The following is a 17988-nucleotide window of genomic DNA, read 5'->3' as shown; positions in this document are numbered from 1 at the left end:
CACAGAAACCATGGCAGCAGAACTCCAGAGGCATCCCCCTGCCGCTTTAGAACTTCCCCGGGGGGAAGAGTTCAGTTCATGAATATGAGGTAATTTCTGTGAAGGGTATTTAAAGTCCTTAAAAACATTCATGAATGAGTCTTTTCAGTACTACTTGGAAGGAAGTCAGGGATTTCACCATTGAAACCGAGCAGTAATGAAATTCAATGTCCCCCACGCAAGAGATATGAATGCCTCAGGGCAGAACAAAGACCAGCTGAATCAGCGAAGGGCAGTTACTTCCACAAAATGCATTTACCTGAATAGGAACTTGAAGGGTTTTCAAGGAATGACACTGTGTCGTTTCCAAAAGTATCATGTGTTCTTTAGTCATCATGTAAAACTAAGAATCTAAATTAAAATTTTATTCTAGTTTGGTCTTGGCGTCATATTTTACGGTTTAATCATCAGGGCTGGATGATGTGAGGAAGCACTGCATTTTTTCAGATGGAAAAAGGAAGCAGTGAAAGCTTGCCTTTTCTACAGGTTTTGATTTTAGAATTATAGCTCTCTGATGCTGAAGGAACTTTGTAGCACATCTAAACCAACCATATATTTTAGAGGTAAAGAACTGGTCCCTGTTCATCTGATAACATAGAAATTATCCTATTTTATGAAAATCATTCTACTTTAGAAACAGAAGTTAATGAAGTAGGAATCTGGGCACTAAATCACAGTTGTTATATTACTAGGACTGAGTGGGCACAGAGATCTGACAGAAATGAATGCTCTGGACTTCATCTATTTGCCTTCAATTTATTTCCATCCCATTTTTCTGTTGTACAAAGTAGACGACCACTTTAGGTTTCCTTTGGAAAGTTTGTGTCTACATTTCTTTATGCTAACATTAAAATAATTCCTTTGGGCAACAAAAATTAATCCATTGATCTAAGAAAGAAATGGAAAATTTTATTTGAGCCACATTTCAGGATTATAACCCGGGAAGAGCATCTCAGAAAGCTCTGAGAACTGTTCCGCCAGTTAGAAGTCCAGGCACAGTTATATAAGTGTTTTTTGAGACAGAAGACTGTACATCAAATGACGTATTATTGACAGTTTACATAATCCAGATCTAAGTGCCATGTGACCCCTTACAAGATCAAGAAGGAATGTTATCTTTTTTGGGTTTTACTTTTTAGAAAAATCATTTAAATGGACTTAAAGAGTCTTCTCAGAGACACACAGATAAATTTCTCCGTTAAAAAAATGAGATAAGACACACTTTTTCAGGATGGCATTGTGACTACCTAATCGGACAATGTGTGGAAAAATACTCTAAAAAATATATAGTGCTTTGTAAAAGAAGCAGGTTGTTCTATTTACTTTATGTACACATTCCATTTATTCCTCCAGCAAATATTTATTGAGCTATGTGCCACGTCTTGTGCTATACACAGGATATAAAGGGCACGAAATGACATCCCAGCCTTCAGGAGCTTATAATGAAGTCTGTTCCTGATCTTGGCAACCCTCCACCTCCACCCCAGCAAAACAAAGCAAAAAAAACACAACTAGGTGAGGTTCCCTGTTATGTTGTCACAGCACTTTGAACTTACTTCTTTCGTTCCTGGCATTATCACAATTTGAGTTAAATAGGTAAGTAAATAATCGCTTACTACCCGTGTCAGCCACTAGAATTTTGAGCTCCATGGAACAAGTATTTCATCTCTTTTGTTCTTTGCTTTATACTCAACGCCTTGCGTGGCTGACGTAGAAAAGAGGAGCAATGTATTTGTTGAATGGATGGGTGAACGAATGAATGAAAGGGAAAATGCATGTCGAAAACATGACTACAATACCGTATAACACGTTCTATATTAGGCGTGCACAGGATGACAAGAGGATTTACAGGAGGAGCATTTAAAGCTAGGCTTGAGGGGGCTGATTTCCAGAAGGGAAATTAATCTTTTCAGATTCAGATACTAGCGTGATACTGTCCCCCACTGGCCTGCCAGTAGCTTAACAGGGATTATTCTCTGAAATATCAAGATCATGCCAATAGTAGGACGTCAAGAAGCTCGGTTAAATGAATCAAAGGCCGGCGCGGACAACGTCCAATTAGATCATCTCTGGCTAACAGCCAGAATGAATAAAAGGGATCAATCCCGGGTGCAAGCGCAGAACTGTGACTAAAGCCGACTCCCAGCCTCCGCTTCAACGTTAGACACCCCGCTGGCCGCCGCTGATCACGTGACCCGGGCCGCTGCAGCCTGGGCACCTGGGCCGTACCGCGCATGCGCAGTGCCCGGGCGGCGGACCCGAGGGTGCTGACAGCTTCCGGTTTTGTTTCCCCGTCCCTGCGTGGCGAAAGCTCTTCAGGCTCCGCGGTGGCGGCTGTAGCGGCGGCGGGGGGGCGGGGGGCAGGGCGTGGTGAGGTAAGGTGAATGCCCGAACAGGGTTCCCCGGAGCCATGGCCTGCTCCATTGTCCAGTTCTGCACCTTCCAGGACCTCCAGGCCGCCCGGGACTTCCTCTTCCCTCGTCTGCGGGAGGAGAACCCCAGCTGCACCGTGAGGAGGGACCCCAGTAAGTGCCCCCGCCTCGCTGCTCCCTTCCCCGCCTCCGCCCGCAGGACCTGCTCGGCTGCGTCGGGCCTCCCACCCGCTCCGCCCCTTCTACCCCGCGGCTCCTAGTTGCCCCCGCGCCTCCCTTGTTCTCTCTGCGCGGATCCCTTGCCCTCCTCGTCCTGAAGCCGCCTCCGCCCGCCCTGGCTGCGTCGTTGCTGTCTTCCTCTCGCCTAAGCCACTCCGCCCTCTGGCAGTACACTGCGTCTTGCTTCATCTGGTCTCTACCTATCCCACTTCCCCATGCCCAACTCCTACTTGTCTCTCCTCCATCTTCCCTCCCTCCAGCCCGGGGTTCCCTGTTAACACTCTGCCTGCTCCGCGATCGCATCCTCCTCCCCATTCCTTGCCAGCTGTCAGCGCTCTAGCCTCGTTTTTCCTCAACCCCTACGCTCCTCTATGCCTGGGACTGTGGCCTTCTGCTACCTCCCCTCCCGAAAGGGTTTATCATCGCCCACACTCTCCCTTCTTCCCTCCCCTTTCCTCCCATTCAGATTTAGAGAATAAGTGATTGACAAGTGAGAGACTCCAAAGGTGGCGAGTAGGCGGCTCTCAACAAAGGAAAATAACCTGTCGGGGAGCGAGAATCCGCATCAGGAACTAAAGTTACACTAGCATGGCCGTGAAAAGTTAATTTGCTTTATTGAGATGAGAAACCGTCCGCCTTTTATTATCATCAAACAGTGTGACTTGTCCACGTAGTATAAGATCCCAAGTCTGGTTTATTGGCTACTGCATAGTTCTTCAGAATTTCCTACATTTCTCCTATTGAAACGGTGTGTTTTTTGTGTTTGGTTTCTTCGTATTTCCGCTCTACTACAAAGCCGTATGTCCAAAGCACATTTGGCTTTGCAGTATAGTGCTTTTACTTTGTGCTCTACTGGAATGGTGATGAAAGGCCCACTAACTAAGCTCCTCCCCTTTTTAAAAATTTAGAAGATATCAAATCAAACCTACTTATGAATATTTACTCTGTGCCAGTCAGTAGTGCTGCACATCCAATACGGTTGGTGGTCTCTGCCATCTAAGAGCTTATAATTTGCTGGGACAAGTAAATTAACCCCTTGTTAATTTATATATATATATATATCTCAGTATAGCGTGATTATATATATATATGGCACTAGGGGATACTTCCTTGAATTGGAGGTACTTAAGCCTACCTTTGAAGTAGTAGTTAGATGAATAAGGGAGAGGTAATAGCATATGCAGAGGAAGGGAGGCCTGAAATGGCATGCTATTTAGAGAGCTAAGAAAGGCTGAATGGCTGAAGAGGAGAATATGAGGGAAACGGTTGCGGGGGTGAGCTGTAAAGGTAATAAGGAGCTTGATCCCAAGCCTTCTGAAAGGAGTGGGATGCATCTGAAAGACATTAAGCAGAGGAATGACGTGGTCAGATGGTACTTAATGTAATCAACAAAGTTTTGAATACCTGTTTTGTGCTTTGACAGCAGTGTGGAGGAGAGACAGGAAGCAGGGAAATTGGTTGGGAGGCTATTCCAATGATCCATGCAGAAGTGATGCGAGCTGGAACTAAAGTAGCTTCAGCAGGACTTGAGAGCAGGAGCTAGATTAGAAAGATATTAAGGAGGTAGAGTCTACAGGACCTAATGAAGATCTGGGGCTAGGGGTTGTAGCTGGTGAGGGAGAGGGAGTGCAGGATGCCTTTGGCTTTTGGCTCGGGCAAGGGTTTCTCATGAAGGGGAATGAAGGAAATAGGTTTTGGACCTTTTTCATCTTAAATGTTTGCAGTTTGTCCAGTTTTAAATGTATGCAGTGAGTCTAGTAGAACAGGTCTAAAACTTAGTAAGTTTCCCTGGGCCAGAGGCATTAATTTGGGAGTTACCAGCAAAACGTGTCAGTCAGTCTCAAGGGTTATGAATATAGTGAAACGAATGCAGGACTGAAGATGTAACCGTAGAGGAGCACTGAAGTTTTAAGAGTCAAATAGAGATTAATGGGAAGAAGACTGAGAAAGAGTAACAGAAAGAGAAGAAACCCAGGTGAGAGTAATGCCCCAGAATTGAGAGAGGATTTGATGAAGGGAAGAGTGGTCAGCAGTTGCAAATGCAGCAGAGGTCAGCTAGGATAAGAATGGAAAAGGGCTCATTGGCTTTGGGAAGGTGGAGGTGACTGGGACCTTAGGACAGCTTCAGTGGAAGGGTTGGGGGCAGAAAGCATATTACCAGATATTGAGGAGTTAAAAAGTGAAGTTGCCTATTTCAAGGAGCCAGGTTGTGAAGGATGGTGAACACAGGACTGTAGACAGGGGATGTAGAGCATTGACACATTTTCTCTATCCCATTCCCACTCCCCTGGTCCAGGCCACCATCTTCTCTCACCTGGGCAATGGCACTAGTCTTCTTTTAACAGATCTTCCTGCTTCTACTCTTGGTTTCTTTTCTTTCTTTCTTTCTTTCTTTTCTATATATAATAGTTTGCATCTACTAATCCCTAACTCCCAGTCCTTTCCTTCCCCACTGCCCCCCATGACAACCACAAGTCTATTCTCTATATCTGTAAGTCTGTTTTTGTTTTGTAGATATGTTCATTTGTGTCATATTTTAGATTCCACATATAAGTGATATCATGTGGTATTTGTCCTTCTCTTTCTGACTTACTTCACTTAGTATGATAATTTCTAGGTCCATCCATGTTGCTGCAAATGGCATTATTTCATTCTTTTTAATGGCTGAGTAATATTCCATTGTATATATAAATACATACCACATCTTCTTTATCCATTCATATGTCAGTGGACATTTAGATTGTTTCCATGTCTTGGCTATTGTAGGTAGTGCTGCTATGAACATAGGGGTGCATGTATCTTTTCAAATTATAGTTTTGTCTGGGTAAATGCCCAGGAGTGGGACTGCTGGATCATATGGCAACTCTATGTTTAGTTTTTTGAGGAACCTCCATACTGTTTTCCACAGTGGCTGCCCCAATTTACATTCCCACCAACAGTGTAGGAGGGTTTCTTTTCCTCCACACCCTCTCCAGCATTTATTATTTGTAGACTTTTTAATGGTTTCTTGTAATTTGTAGACATTTTAATGGTTTCTTATGGTTAGTTCCCAAAAGCAGTCAGAGTGAACTTTTAAAGACAACATAATCATAACAGTCCTCTCTCTGTAACCCTCTGTGTCTTTCAATTGCACTTAATATAAAATCCAGAGTTCTCAAATGGCTTACAAGGCCCTTGAGGCCCTGCTTCCTGCCACTTCTTGCACCTCATACTCTTCTCTCCTCATTCCTTACACTTCATACACACCTTCTGGTTGTTAAACCAGTCAAGCCCATTCGTGCCTCAGGCCTTTGTCCTTGCTCTTGTCCCTGCGTTGGATATTCTGTGCAGGTCCTTGCGTCCTCGGTGCATTTTGTTCAAGTCTCAACATCTCAGGGAGGCCTTTTCTGACCATCCAATCTAAAACAGTCACCCCTACTCCCTTGTTCTCACTTGTTACTCGAAATCATTTCATCTTGTTTATTTTTCATCACCAAGCCTATACTGTCCAGTATGGTAGTCTCTAGCCAGAACTAGCTGTTGAAATGTGGCAAGCGCTACTGAGGAACTGAATTTTTGATTTTAGTTAGTTTTAATTAATTTAAATTTAAATAGTCAGATATGGCTAGTGGCTACCACATTGCATGGCACATTTATAAATGCTAAAATTTAGGTACCAACAGATTGAATACTTGTCCAAGGTCACACAATGAAGGGTAGCCTTAGGCTATGAACTTGATCCAGGCATTTGGGAATATAATCATACCCCAAACATCTAGATTAATTTATAATATGCCTATGGGTTTGCAAATATGATTTAATTTATTATCCTTTTAAATAAAATTCTTAGGCATATGTGTGTTGGTATTATTGTGCTTACCAGCGATTCAAGTAGAAAAAAAGTGGAGAAAGAACCTCTTTACCGGTGAGCCCCTTTGCCAAATCTGTATTTTACAGTTAGAATGGTGCTTTAGTTCAGAAATGAAAATCAGAAAAATAGCTTGTCCTATTGTAGATGGTTTACTTGGAATTCTTGAAATGACTGGGACTACAGATTTCAGTACTCACTCCAGGCCATCCTTTACAAAACATCAGGCTTTGTAAAGCTCATCATTAAGAAAACCTGAACCTAAACTTTTGTGAGGGTGAAAATTTAGAGTAAAAATGAAGTTATGGTGGTGTTTGGCTTTGCTTTTCTTCACTTTTTTTATTAGTGTTGTAAATGATTACTTTATTGGGCAGTAGAAATCATGAGATCATTTTATTTAGCTTATGTAGTTTTAATTTCTTATACTAGCTCATCTCTAGAGGCTATATAAGGCAACTGATAATTTTGAAGACTTATCTATTAGTTTAATAATTTTTTAATTTTAATATGGATAGCTGCCACTGACATAGTGATACCTAGTACCTGGGCACCCAGATCTCAATACTACTCTTCTATATTTGAATTGTCAGAGAATAACAGTATGACTTTACGTTACTTTGTATCATCAATTATAAAATGAGACTGTCTTCTATTGCTTTAAAAGAGGTCTTGAACCCTACTATTTCTCAGTGTTTACATTAGTGATAAATATTTATAATTGGTTCTACTCAATCTAGTGCTATCTATTTAGACATAAAATTTGGTCTCATACTTTGAAATTTTGGAGATGGGCAATAGTATGTGTCCCCACCTGGCCTACAGTGACATAATTTCAGGGAGATTGGATTTCTATACCAGAGCCGTCTGATATTTATAATTGAGTTAGGTGAAAGAAAGGAGAGAAGGAAGGAAGGAAAGAAAGAAAGACATGTACAGAGAGGGAGAATCAAAATATTTGGAGGTAATTTAAGTATAATATTGTGGATCTATTAATTTACCTAATAGTAAAATAATTTTCTGTTGCCATACTAATGAGGTAGAGCAGGTTTCCCTCTTGCCTCTTTTATCAGAAAGATAGAAGAAGGTAAAGCATACAGAGGATTACCTTGGAGTCATCAATTAAAGTCACGTTTTTGTCCAATCACTGAGAAAAGTATGCTTTTTAGGATAACCTAAGATCATGGAATCACTTTGGGATATTATAAATGGTGTAAAGTACCCACTTTTTTATACTGAGTGAAAATGCTTTCTTTGTTTGTGACCATAGTGGGGAGAGAAAAGTAATCTGAAAGTAGAATATTTATAGGAATTTCAGAAAATTTATAGAGGTATTGGATTTCATTAGCTATTTAAAATTGGAAGAGGATCTTAGAGATAAATTTTTGTCCATGACAAAAGTGACACATGAACAGTCTAATTCCTTTATTCAGCTAATATTTATTGAGCACGTACTATGTACAAAGTAGTCTTAAAGGTAAATAAAATAGGTCCCTCTCCTCAAGGAGCGTTCAGCCAATAAATGAGTGTTAGAGGTGTTATGCTATAATTTGACACATGATAGTTGGAGAATGAAGGAGTGTTGGTTCACGCTGTTTAGGGGACTTAGGAAAGTCTTCACAGAGGAACTGATATTTTCACCATGTCTTAATAGTTGTCCATCAGGTGGAGAGAAAATGGTCAGGCAAGGGATGTGAAACAGCACGGGGTTCAGAAAGATGCAGATAGTAAATTCTGGTGGAAGAGTGGGATATGGTGGGATAAAGCCAGAGAGATTGGCAGAGAAGTTTAGATTTTACACAGTAGCAAGGAAGTAAGACTACCTTGGGGATTACAGGGAAATTTGCTGAAGTTTACTTGGGAACAGATAGTTTTAAGTAGGTCAGCTTCCAGATGCACCTATATAAGTGCCAACTTTCCCACCGTACCTTCTCCTGTTTACTAAACAAAGGCTCACCTCTCACACATTTCAAATATTATTATAGTAAGTTGCTTCCAAGGCATTTTAAAAAACCTCCCCTTTAAGGCACCGTAAACTCCCCCATCCATCAACAAGAGACTTCCAAATAATTTTTGCTATTTACGTTTAATAATTATTTGTCAACATTTGTGATAATGTATGTTGTTTTTCTCAGTTATCTGCTTCTAATAATAATTACAATAAGTCAAGTAAAAAAAAACTTAATACTTAGAGCCTTTGATCCCAAGAAAACTGCTTTTTCTCAGTTCTTATCTGTTTTTGCAGAGAAATTTTTGGACTGATGATACATATCTGTATTATATTAGAATAGCATTCTGTGGAGGAAGTGAATGGAAATAAGAATTCAAGGAGAAAAAAGGACTTATAAAATTACTCTTAGAGAAGATAATCATATTTTTTAAATGGGTGTTTGTGGGTAGTATTTCCCAGTAGTATTTAGAATCCACTGAATAAATTTAAAGGATGATATAAATCTATATTGAAACATCCATGTTTAATATATCAGAAATTACATTTTTTGTGCAAGGGATCCATATTATTGAAAAACTCTTTTGGGGTGTATATAATCAAAAAGTTTGAAGACATTCTTCTATAGGCCTGTCCTTCCCAATCTTTTTTCTTTTTTTTCATCATAGCATGCATAAAAAGTGAGACCTAGGCCCTGAATAGTGAAAACAATTTTGAAGTAGGAGGAAAAAGTTGGAGTACTTCTACTTCCTAATTTCAAAACATATTGCAAAGCTACAGTAATCAAAAGTGTGTGGTACTGGCATAAAGACAGACAACTAGGATAATGGAATAGAGAGCTCAGAAATAAGCCCTTGTGTATATGATCAGATGATTTTTGACAAAGTGTCAGGACCACTCAATGGAGAAAGGACAGTCTGTTGAACAAATCGTGTTGGGAAAACTGCATATCCAAATACAAAAGAATGAATTTGGATCATTATCTTATACCACATTCAAAAATTACCAAAAAATGGATTAAAGACCTAAATATAAGACCTAAAACTATAAAACTGTTAGAAGAAAACATAGGGGGAAAACTTCATGACATTGGACTTGGCAGTGAGTTTTTGGATATAACACCAAGAGCACAGGCAACAAAAGCAAAAACAGACAAATGAGACTATATCAAACTTTAAGACTTTTGTGAATCAAAGGCTGCAATCAACGAAGTGAAAAGACAGCCTACAGAATGAGAGAAAATATATGCAAATCATATCTGATAAAGGATTAGTATCCACAGCATATCAATACAAAGAACTCCTACAGCCCAACAACAATAAATAACTCAAGTGAAAACTGAGCAAAAGACTGGAATAGACATTTTTCCAAAGATTTTATAGAAATGGCCAGTAAGCATATGAAAAGATACTCAATATCACTAATCATGAGAATCACCAGCTTGGCTACTATTAAACAAAAACAAAACAAAGAAAAACAACAGAAAATAACAAGTGTTGGCAAGGATATGGTGAAATTGGAACTCTGTACACTGTTGGTAGGATTGTTAAATGGTACAACTGCTCTGGAAAACAGTATGGAGTTTCCTCCAAAAATAAAAAAATAGAATTACTATATGAGCCATCCCATTTATGGGTATATATCCAAAAGAATTGAAAATAGTGTCTAGAAGAGATATTTGCATACCCATGATCATAGAGGGACGTTCATAAAAGACAAAGAGTAGAAGCAACCCAAATGCCCATCGATGGATGAATGGAATGGGGTATTTATGTACAATGGAAAAGTATTCAGCCATTAAAAAGAAGGAAATCATATCACATGCTACAGCACGAATGACCTTGAGGACGTTATGATATGTGAAATATTCGCCAGTCAAAAACCATAAATGCATGGTTCCATTTATATGAGTTATCTAAAGTAGTTAAATTCATGGAAACAGGAAGTAGAATGATGGTTACTAGGACCTAGGGAGAGGGTGAAAAGGGGTCTTGTTTAATGGGTTTTACAGTCTCAGATTTGCAAGATGGAAAAGTTCTAGAGATCTGTTTTATAACAGTGTGAATATACTTAACATTACTGAACTGTACACTTAAAAATTGTTACAATGATAATTTCTATGTTATGTGTTTTTAACATAATAAAAATATATAAATTAGTATGGTAGTAAAGAAATGGGTCATAAAATGTAAAACAAAGCTGTTCATGGTGGGAGGTGACCTGCTAGAGGTTCCAGTAGTCCCAGGCCCTACTTGGCTGTCCTGAGAGCTGAGAGGATCAATATCTTGGCTCACCTGTAACCCATTTGCAGTTTACGGGGAATCTCTGCTACAGACAGAGGGTAACCATTGGTGGTTTTAAGCAAAAGTATAGCATTTCAAGATTTGAGTTGCAGAGAAATGGATTTGGGGGCTCTGAAAAAGGTTGGGTAGTTCAAAGCTAGAGGTAGGTGACCATTTGGGAGATGTTCATACAAGTCCAGATCAGGGCCTTCAGAAGTAAAGACAGGACTAAGGTAGTAGCAGTGGTGATACAGTTTGAAACTTGCTAGCTATAGCAGTGGCAACCTATGCAAAGAATTTGAGCCGAGAAACAGGATAACCAGGTTAATATTTTAAACACATTCCTTTGTCGGCAAAGAAGAGAATGAATGGGAATGGTGGGTGAAAGTGGAAATAGAATGACCAGTTGGGTGGCCTTTGCAGTATCTCCCAAAAGGGGAGATAATCTTTTCCTTAGCTTGGTATTCTTCAGATGTTACTTAATGGTCTACACAGTGATAATCCTGGAACTATAAGATAGCAAGTATTTTTGAGTGACTACTATGCTAATATCATTTGGGACTTTTGAGACCCTAAATGAACTTTCCTCATGAGAGGGAATCCTTGCAACTCTACAGTGTCTGCCATGCCATATTCCTCCTTTGAAAAGAAGACCAGAAACAGTCCCTTGAACACAGATCACTTTTCTTTGTATCATGTGAGCATAAGTCTCACATATAAATTCCTCAGAAGAGAGAATCTCAGGTCAGGAGAGAGATAATTACCCATGATCACATTGCCTCTTTTTATTTTTTTTAAGTATATAAAATCAGACGTATAAACAACCTTCTGGCTACTCACATCCCACATTCCAAATGTTAAAACTTTAGTATTATGCTGTCCAGTATAGTAGCCACTAGCCACATGTGGCTATTTAAATTTAAGTGTAAATTAATAGAAATTAAATAAAAATTCAGTTCCTCAATCATACTAGTTACATTTCAGTGGCCACATATACCTACCTAGTGGCTAACTAATTGGACAGCACAGATAAAGAACACCTCCAGCATTACAGGAGGTTCTATTATAAAGTGCTACCTTAGTGAGAATCTTCCAGACTTTCTGCTGAGACAATAAACACACATATACTGCTTGGGTATTTTATTTATCTATTTTAAATTTTATATCATGGACTCATTCTTGTAAAATGTATATGCTGGAACTTTTTTGGTTTACTTAATGTCAACCACTTTTCAAGCTGTATATATAACTCTATAGCATTTTTTCCTAATGTCTGTACAGTATTCCAATGAAGACTCTACCAGGTTTTAGTTAACCATTCCCCTATCAGTGAACATTTAGATTATTTCCAATATTTTTGCTATAAGAAAATGCTCCAGTAAGCATCCTTATATATGCTTTTACCCATGATGCTAATATTTCTGTATGTAAATTTCTGGGATTGGAATTGCTGAATAATAGAAATTCACATTTTAATTGTTGATCATAGTTGCCCAGTTACTCTCAAAATTGGTCAGGTTCATTCCTATCCATGGTAAACAGAAGTGCCCATTTACACACTTACTTGTCATCTTTCTGTGTTATCAGTTTTTTTGATTTTTGCTCTTCTGATAAATGAAATGTGGTTCTTGTGTGATACTAAGATAATTATCAGACTTTATCTGTATTTTTTTTTAAGCAGCAAGTAATAGCAAAATTAAGCTGGTATTGCAAGAATTTAGCTTAAATATAAGGAAAGTTTTCTCACAGGGACAATAATTGAATATTAGACTGTTCTAATAGAGGAAGGAAGGAAGGAAGATACTGAATTGGTTTTAGAATATGCAGAAATTAGCTTTGGTGAGCAGTGTTTATGTACCTCCATCCTCATTTACATTCCCTCACATTATTTTCTGCTGCTTTGGATATAATAAATCAACACATAATTATGAAGTGGTAGGAAAGAATTATATAAGTTCTATCTAATATACGTAATATATTATTGCCTTTAGTGACTTCCTTTGAAAAATAAAATGAAAAATAAAATAGGGCATATTAAATTTCTCCAAGTCTACAGATTTGTTTTGTTTTGTTTTGTTGTTGCTTTTGTCAAGATAGGTCTAAAGATTTCTTAGGTTTTTGAGCAAAGGAAGCATGTTTAGTTTTTAAATTTTAGAGGAGGAGGATACACTCTATTTCTGCTTAAAAATATTTTCAGTTCTGTCCTTTTGTGATTTGATTATCAGAACATTCTTCTTCTGTGATATAGGAGGCCACTTATTTGACAACAGGAGTCATTAGAATTCCAGAACTGGAAGGGACCTTAGAGACCTAGTCCGATTTAATCATGGTGTTTTGAAAGAAACTCCTTCTTATTGAAAATGGGGTGGCCTCGTCATTTTAGATTGCTGCATATTTTTATGTGCTGAAAGGAATATGCTAATTTGAAATTTATATTCCCATTTCCATTTCCTTAGAAATAGAAAAAGATTAATAATTCTGAGGCATAGGAAATTAAGCAGCTTCTCTGTTCTTTAGTCCTTTTTTTGGCTTTGTATTGCTATGTGATGCTTCCTGTGCCTTGGCCAAGAAGAGCCAACTAAAATTGTTACATCCCCTGAATTATTTACAAGTCATAGGTTCTAGAGGTTCGTGCTCTTTATAGAAACAAGTACATTATCTCTGTTTTTTTCTTGTCTTAGAAGAATGGAAATGGATTTGCTTCAGCGCTAATAAGATCTTTTCTTAGACCACGGAGATTAAGTTTTCCTTTTCCTAACGTCGAAGGATTTCAGTTTCTCATTTACTTTTTGATCTTGACATACTCATATTGGAAAAAGCAAATACTGTCAAATTAATTGCCCACTTCTAGAATTCAGTTTCCTTTCTAGCTTCAAGTTCTTGTTAAATGAAAAACCAATACTCAGTTTATGAGGACAGACTGTTCAGAAGCAAATCAGAATAATGTATATTTTAAATTAAATAGACCTACGGAAAGCAGCAGTTGAATTTCTCATTTAAGCTTTTGTTGGTAGAATAATTCATTCGTTGGAAATGTCCCTAAAAAAGACATCTATAATTTTTTGATGATTGAATTACAGTGTTTTCTCTATAGTTTGAAGGTTTCAGTGACTATAATTTGTCAAGTGAGAAACTGAACAGTTTTTTAATACTAGTATAATCTACACTTCTCCTCAGGGAAAAAATTCTCTCCAGAGGGAGTTGTAGTTACATTTTACTAATATATTTTAAAGTCATTGGTTTTATTCATTCAGGCAAAACATTTAACTTGATAAGGGTAAGAACAAGAGTTTATGTTTATGTTACCAATTATTCTAGACAGTTCAAAATAGTCCTCTTCAGTGATAGGTATAAAAAAATGTTAAGGATTGAAAAGTCAAGTTACTAATCAATGAAGAGGTAGTTGCTTTTTGTTACTGTTACTTGTAACTTCATCTTGCTTGTTTTTATTTCTCTATATATCATGTCAGTTGGTTGGAGATCAGCTTAGGAATTTTATTTATATAGAGAGCAAGTATGATTCAAGGTGTGGTATGAAATAAAAGTGAAAGGTAATTTCAGCAGATGAGGTCGACTAACAAAATAATCTAAACTGGCAAACTTCTTGAAAGACTTAAATTGAATCCTCAGTGCAATCCTTGATTATCTGTGAATTTTAAGGAAAAATGATTAAGAATGTGAAAAGAATAGAGTTTAAAGGAAACTCACCCCTCAAGAATGGTTTGCTCCCCCCTCCCCCCCAAAAAAGTTACAGATTCAAAACTAAGCAGAAATGTCTCTTGGACTTGGAAATGCCATTTTTTTTCTAGTAAGTTGTACAGGAAATGAGGTGGGAAAGCCCAGTTAAAACATGGACCTTTGAAATATTTTGCTTATAGCTGATGCTGTCCTGATGTAATATAGTCGTAAAATGACTGCTTTAGGAGCAAACATCTGGCACATGAGTCATAGCACTAAAGTAACAAGACTAGGGAAGCATTTTCATGATCTATTTTTAGATGTCTCCAATAGGCAATTTTAGCTGTTTTTAGTATAACCTGTTTTATTCACTATTGGCAAAAAGAATATTTGCATAATAGAATACAGACAGAATTCAAGAATGATGTGGGTGTTCTTTTCTCTCTCTCTTTTTTTCTTTGCCTTTAAAATGGTATGGTAATTTATTTGGGGACTCAGTGTTCTTTGTAATTATTTTTTTCTAGCCTACTAAAAAATTAGGTTGAGAGTCATACTTAATGAATGTGTTGGTTTTCCTTTATTGATGCAGGATCTTTTTTTTAAATTATTTTATTTTATTTAATTATTATTATTATTTTTTAAATTTATTTTGGCTGTGCTGGGTCTTCGTTTCTGTGCGAGGGCTTTCTCTAGTTGTGGCAAGTGGGGGCCACTCTTCATCACGGTGCACGGGCCTCTCACTATCACGGCCTCTCTTGCTGCGGAGCACAGGCTCCAGACGTGCAGGCTCAGTAGTTGTGGCTCACGGGCTTAGTTGCTCTGCGGCATGTGGGATCCTCCCAGACCAGGGCTTGAACCCGTGTCCCCTGCATTAGCAGGCAGATTCTCAACCACTGCGCCACCAGGGAAGCCCCGATGCAGGATCTTTTTTAAGTAATGATGCACTGTTGTTTTGAAATGTTGAAATATACATTGTGTATGTGTGTGTGTTTATGAAATATAAAGATCCATTAATCCATATCAGGCCAACTATTTTGAACTGTATTTCTAGAGGATCTTTTTTTACATAGTCAAATTCTGCCACTTAGACTTGAATTAGAACAAAAATACTCTATTTTTCCTATTCTTAATCAAAACTAAAGCTAAGAATTGTTTAATTTTTTTCTTACTAACTAAAATTGAATGGAACAGAGAATTATCAAAATAAATATATTTATAATTTTATATAGAAAGCTTATTTGAAAGATGGTTTTGATCTGGGATATAAAGTCTGAGTATATAAAATTTATAAAAAATAAAGTGTTTTTGTATTTCTTTGGAAATGTAAAAGGTTTAGAATCAGCGTCTGATTTGGTTACTATATTTAAATATATTAATTTAAATCTTGATGCTTTGATCCCTATAAAGGAATATATAGGGAAACATTTGGGTGAGAAGGTCATTTTATTTATATTCTAAATGGATATAAATATTTACTACATACTTATAGTGTCCTTGAAGATACTTATATATGTGTGTGTGTAAGAGTTTGCGCGCACACACAATATACATATTCCCTGTCCTCCAAGGCTTAATGGTTAATTGTATCGACAAGATGTACATTTATGATAAACAAGTTAACAATGCAATAAATGACCCAACGCAGTTTATAATTAAGTTCTGAAAGAAAAATATAATCAAATGCTATGGTTTCACAAGATCATTGGTGGGTTCAAGAAAACGTCATGAGGAATTAATCCGAGTCCTGAAGGAGAAGTTGGATTTGGAGAGGTGGAGACAAATGGGAATGCATTTTAGTTGACAAATATGGGATAGGCAAAGGCAGAGAGTAAGAATGAGGAATGAGGGTGCTGTATTTGGAGAGTAATCATTTTAACAGCCATTAAGGGTGTATATGTCGCAAGCACAGTTATTAACTCCATTTTGCTAAAGAGGAAGCTGAGAGGGAAGAGATTAAATCGCCCAAGGACATATGACTCTTCAGGGGTAAAGCTGGGTATCAAACCATGCAACATGATATCAGAGACCTAAGAGTTGTTCTAGACTTGTGCTGTCTCAGACTGTAGCCAAGAGCCACATGTGCAGTGGAGCATTTGAAACACGTCTGGTCCAAACTGAGATGTGCTCTAAGTGTAAAATACATGTCAGATCTTGAAGTCTTAGGATCAAAGAAAACAATGTAAAATATCTCATGAATAACTTAATATTGATTACATATTGAAATAATGTTTTGGCTATATCATATTAAATAAAATGTATTATTAAAATTAATTTCACCTGTTTCTGCTTTTAAACTATGGCTACTAGTCAGTTTAAAATGGTATGTGTGGCTTGCATTTTATATTTATTGTACTGCTGCTAAGGACTGCCCACCAGTGAGTGAAGAGTCTAACTGAAGTGAAAGAACAGAAACAAGGGTGAGGGCAGGCAAAGGAAAAAGGAGATTAGATTGGCATTGAAATTTATCCTTGAAGCTAGAGTTCCTCAGAGCGTGATCCGTGGACGATCTGCCTCACGTTTTCAGAATGGGGTCAACCCTGAAACTTCAGTCATCCCTAATTCATTATTTTAGTCTCTTCCTTGCAGACATTTTAAGGCTACCTAGAGAGGGGAATCTGCAGAAGAGACTGTAACCCTGGTTTTACAAAAACAATGAACATGGATGCCATTTTCTTAATATTCTGATCAATGTTGCTGAATTGGACTTCAGCAAAATAAAGGATACAGGCAGTTGATGACAGTGTCATTTAAAGAATTGCTTTCTGGAGATTGGATGGCTGCTACTTATTTATTTAATATATGGAGGGGGAAAAAACGCTTAAAATTACCCCGTAACTTATAGCTTAGCCTTTGACTGAAGTGATTGCCACTTGGCTCATTAGGTGAACTAGGTAAATGCCAATACCAATGTGATTTGGCGATTTGTGGGGTCTTTGGAATGTTTACATTGGACCCTGACCACCCTAAAGAAGTTGTATGTCCTGGTGTCCATACGCTATAGTACATTTTGTTAAGCTGACTTACCTCTTAAGTCATACCAGAGCTTGGCACTTTCAAATTACCCTGGCCGATAGGAGATTTTGATCTGTTTATTCTAAGAGACAATCATAATTGGATAACAAAAAGTAAATTAGTTTTATTTCTTCATGAGTACATAGAAATTTATAGATCTTAAGGTTTTACAGTAGATGTTCCGTATTGACATTAAACAGTGCATAGTTCTCAAATGATAGACACGTTGCTGTGATCATCAACAACCTTGATCAGTGATCAGTTAAAATACACTGATGATGATGTGGATTGAAGAATACCATCCCTCATAGAACTGAATAAAATTCAGGACTGCCTGAATAAAATTCTGTACATGAACGGCAACTTTATCAGACATTCAGCGGCTATTTTTTCAGTATAAACTTTTTTTTTTTTAAGAATGTGCTTGATCTGCTTGCATATTTTGAGGGCATAAGAAACAACCTTGGTAAAGTGCTGAGATTTTGACACTTTTTACCAGTCGACAATAATAGCTGTCAAATAGCAGCCTGCAAAACAGTATCAAATGATTTTCAACATAAGTCAGGAGGCTGCAAAATTTTTAGCACTGGCACT

The 17988-nt window shown here is 37.8% G+C and overlaps 1 protein-coding gene across 4 annotated transcripts in view; it reads left to right on the top strand.

Moving 5' to 3' along the window:
- Positions 1–2409: 2409 nt before the first annotated feature.
- The window catches only part of RAB3GAP2 (RAB3 GTPase activating non-catalytic protein subunit 2), a 90425-nt gene continuing 74846 nt past the window's right edge, over positions 2410–17988 (top strand). The window contains exon 1 of one of the 4 annotated variants that reach the window (XM_060127203.1): positions 2410–2564. In XM_060127203.1, the coding sequence (XP_059983186.1) occupies positions 2450–2564 (115 nt within the window). In that variant the 5' untranslated portion in view covers positions 2410–2449. The remainder of the gene's footprint in view (positions 2565–17988) is intronic. The other 3 variants (XM_060127193.1, XM_060127214.1, XM_060127224.1) reach the window with 3 other exon arrangements.

Source organism: Lagenorhynchus albirostris, chromosome 2 (assembly GCF_949774975.1).
Source record: "Lagenorhynchus albirostris chromosome 2, mLagAlb1.1, whole genome shotgun sequence".
Lineage (NCBI taxonomy): Eukaryota > Metazoa > Chordata > Mammalia > Artiodactyla > Delphinidae > Lagenorhynchus > Lagenorhynchus albirostris.
This window is presented reverse-complemented; position numbering and strand designations above follow the sequence as displayed.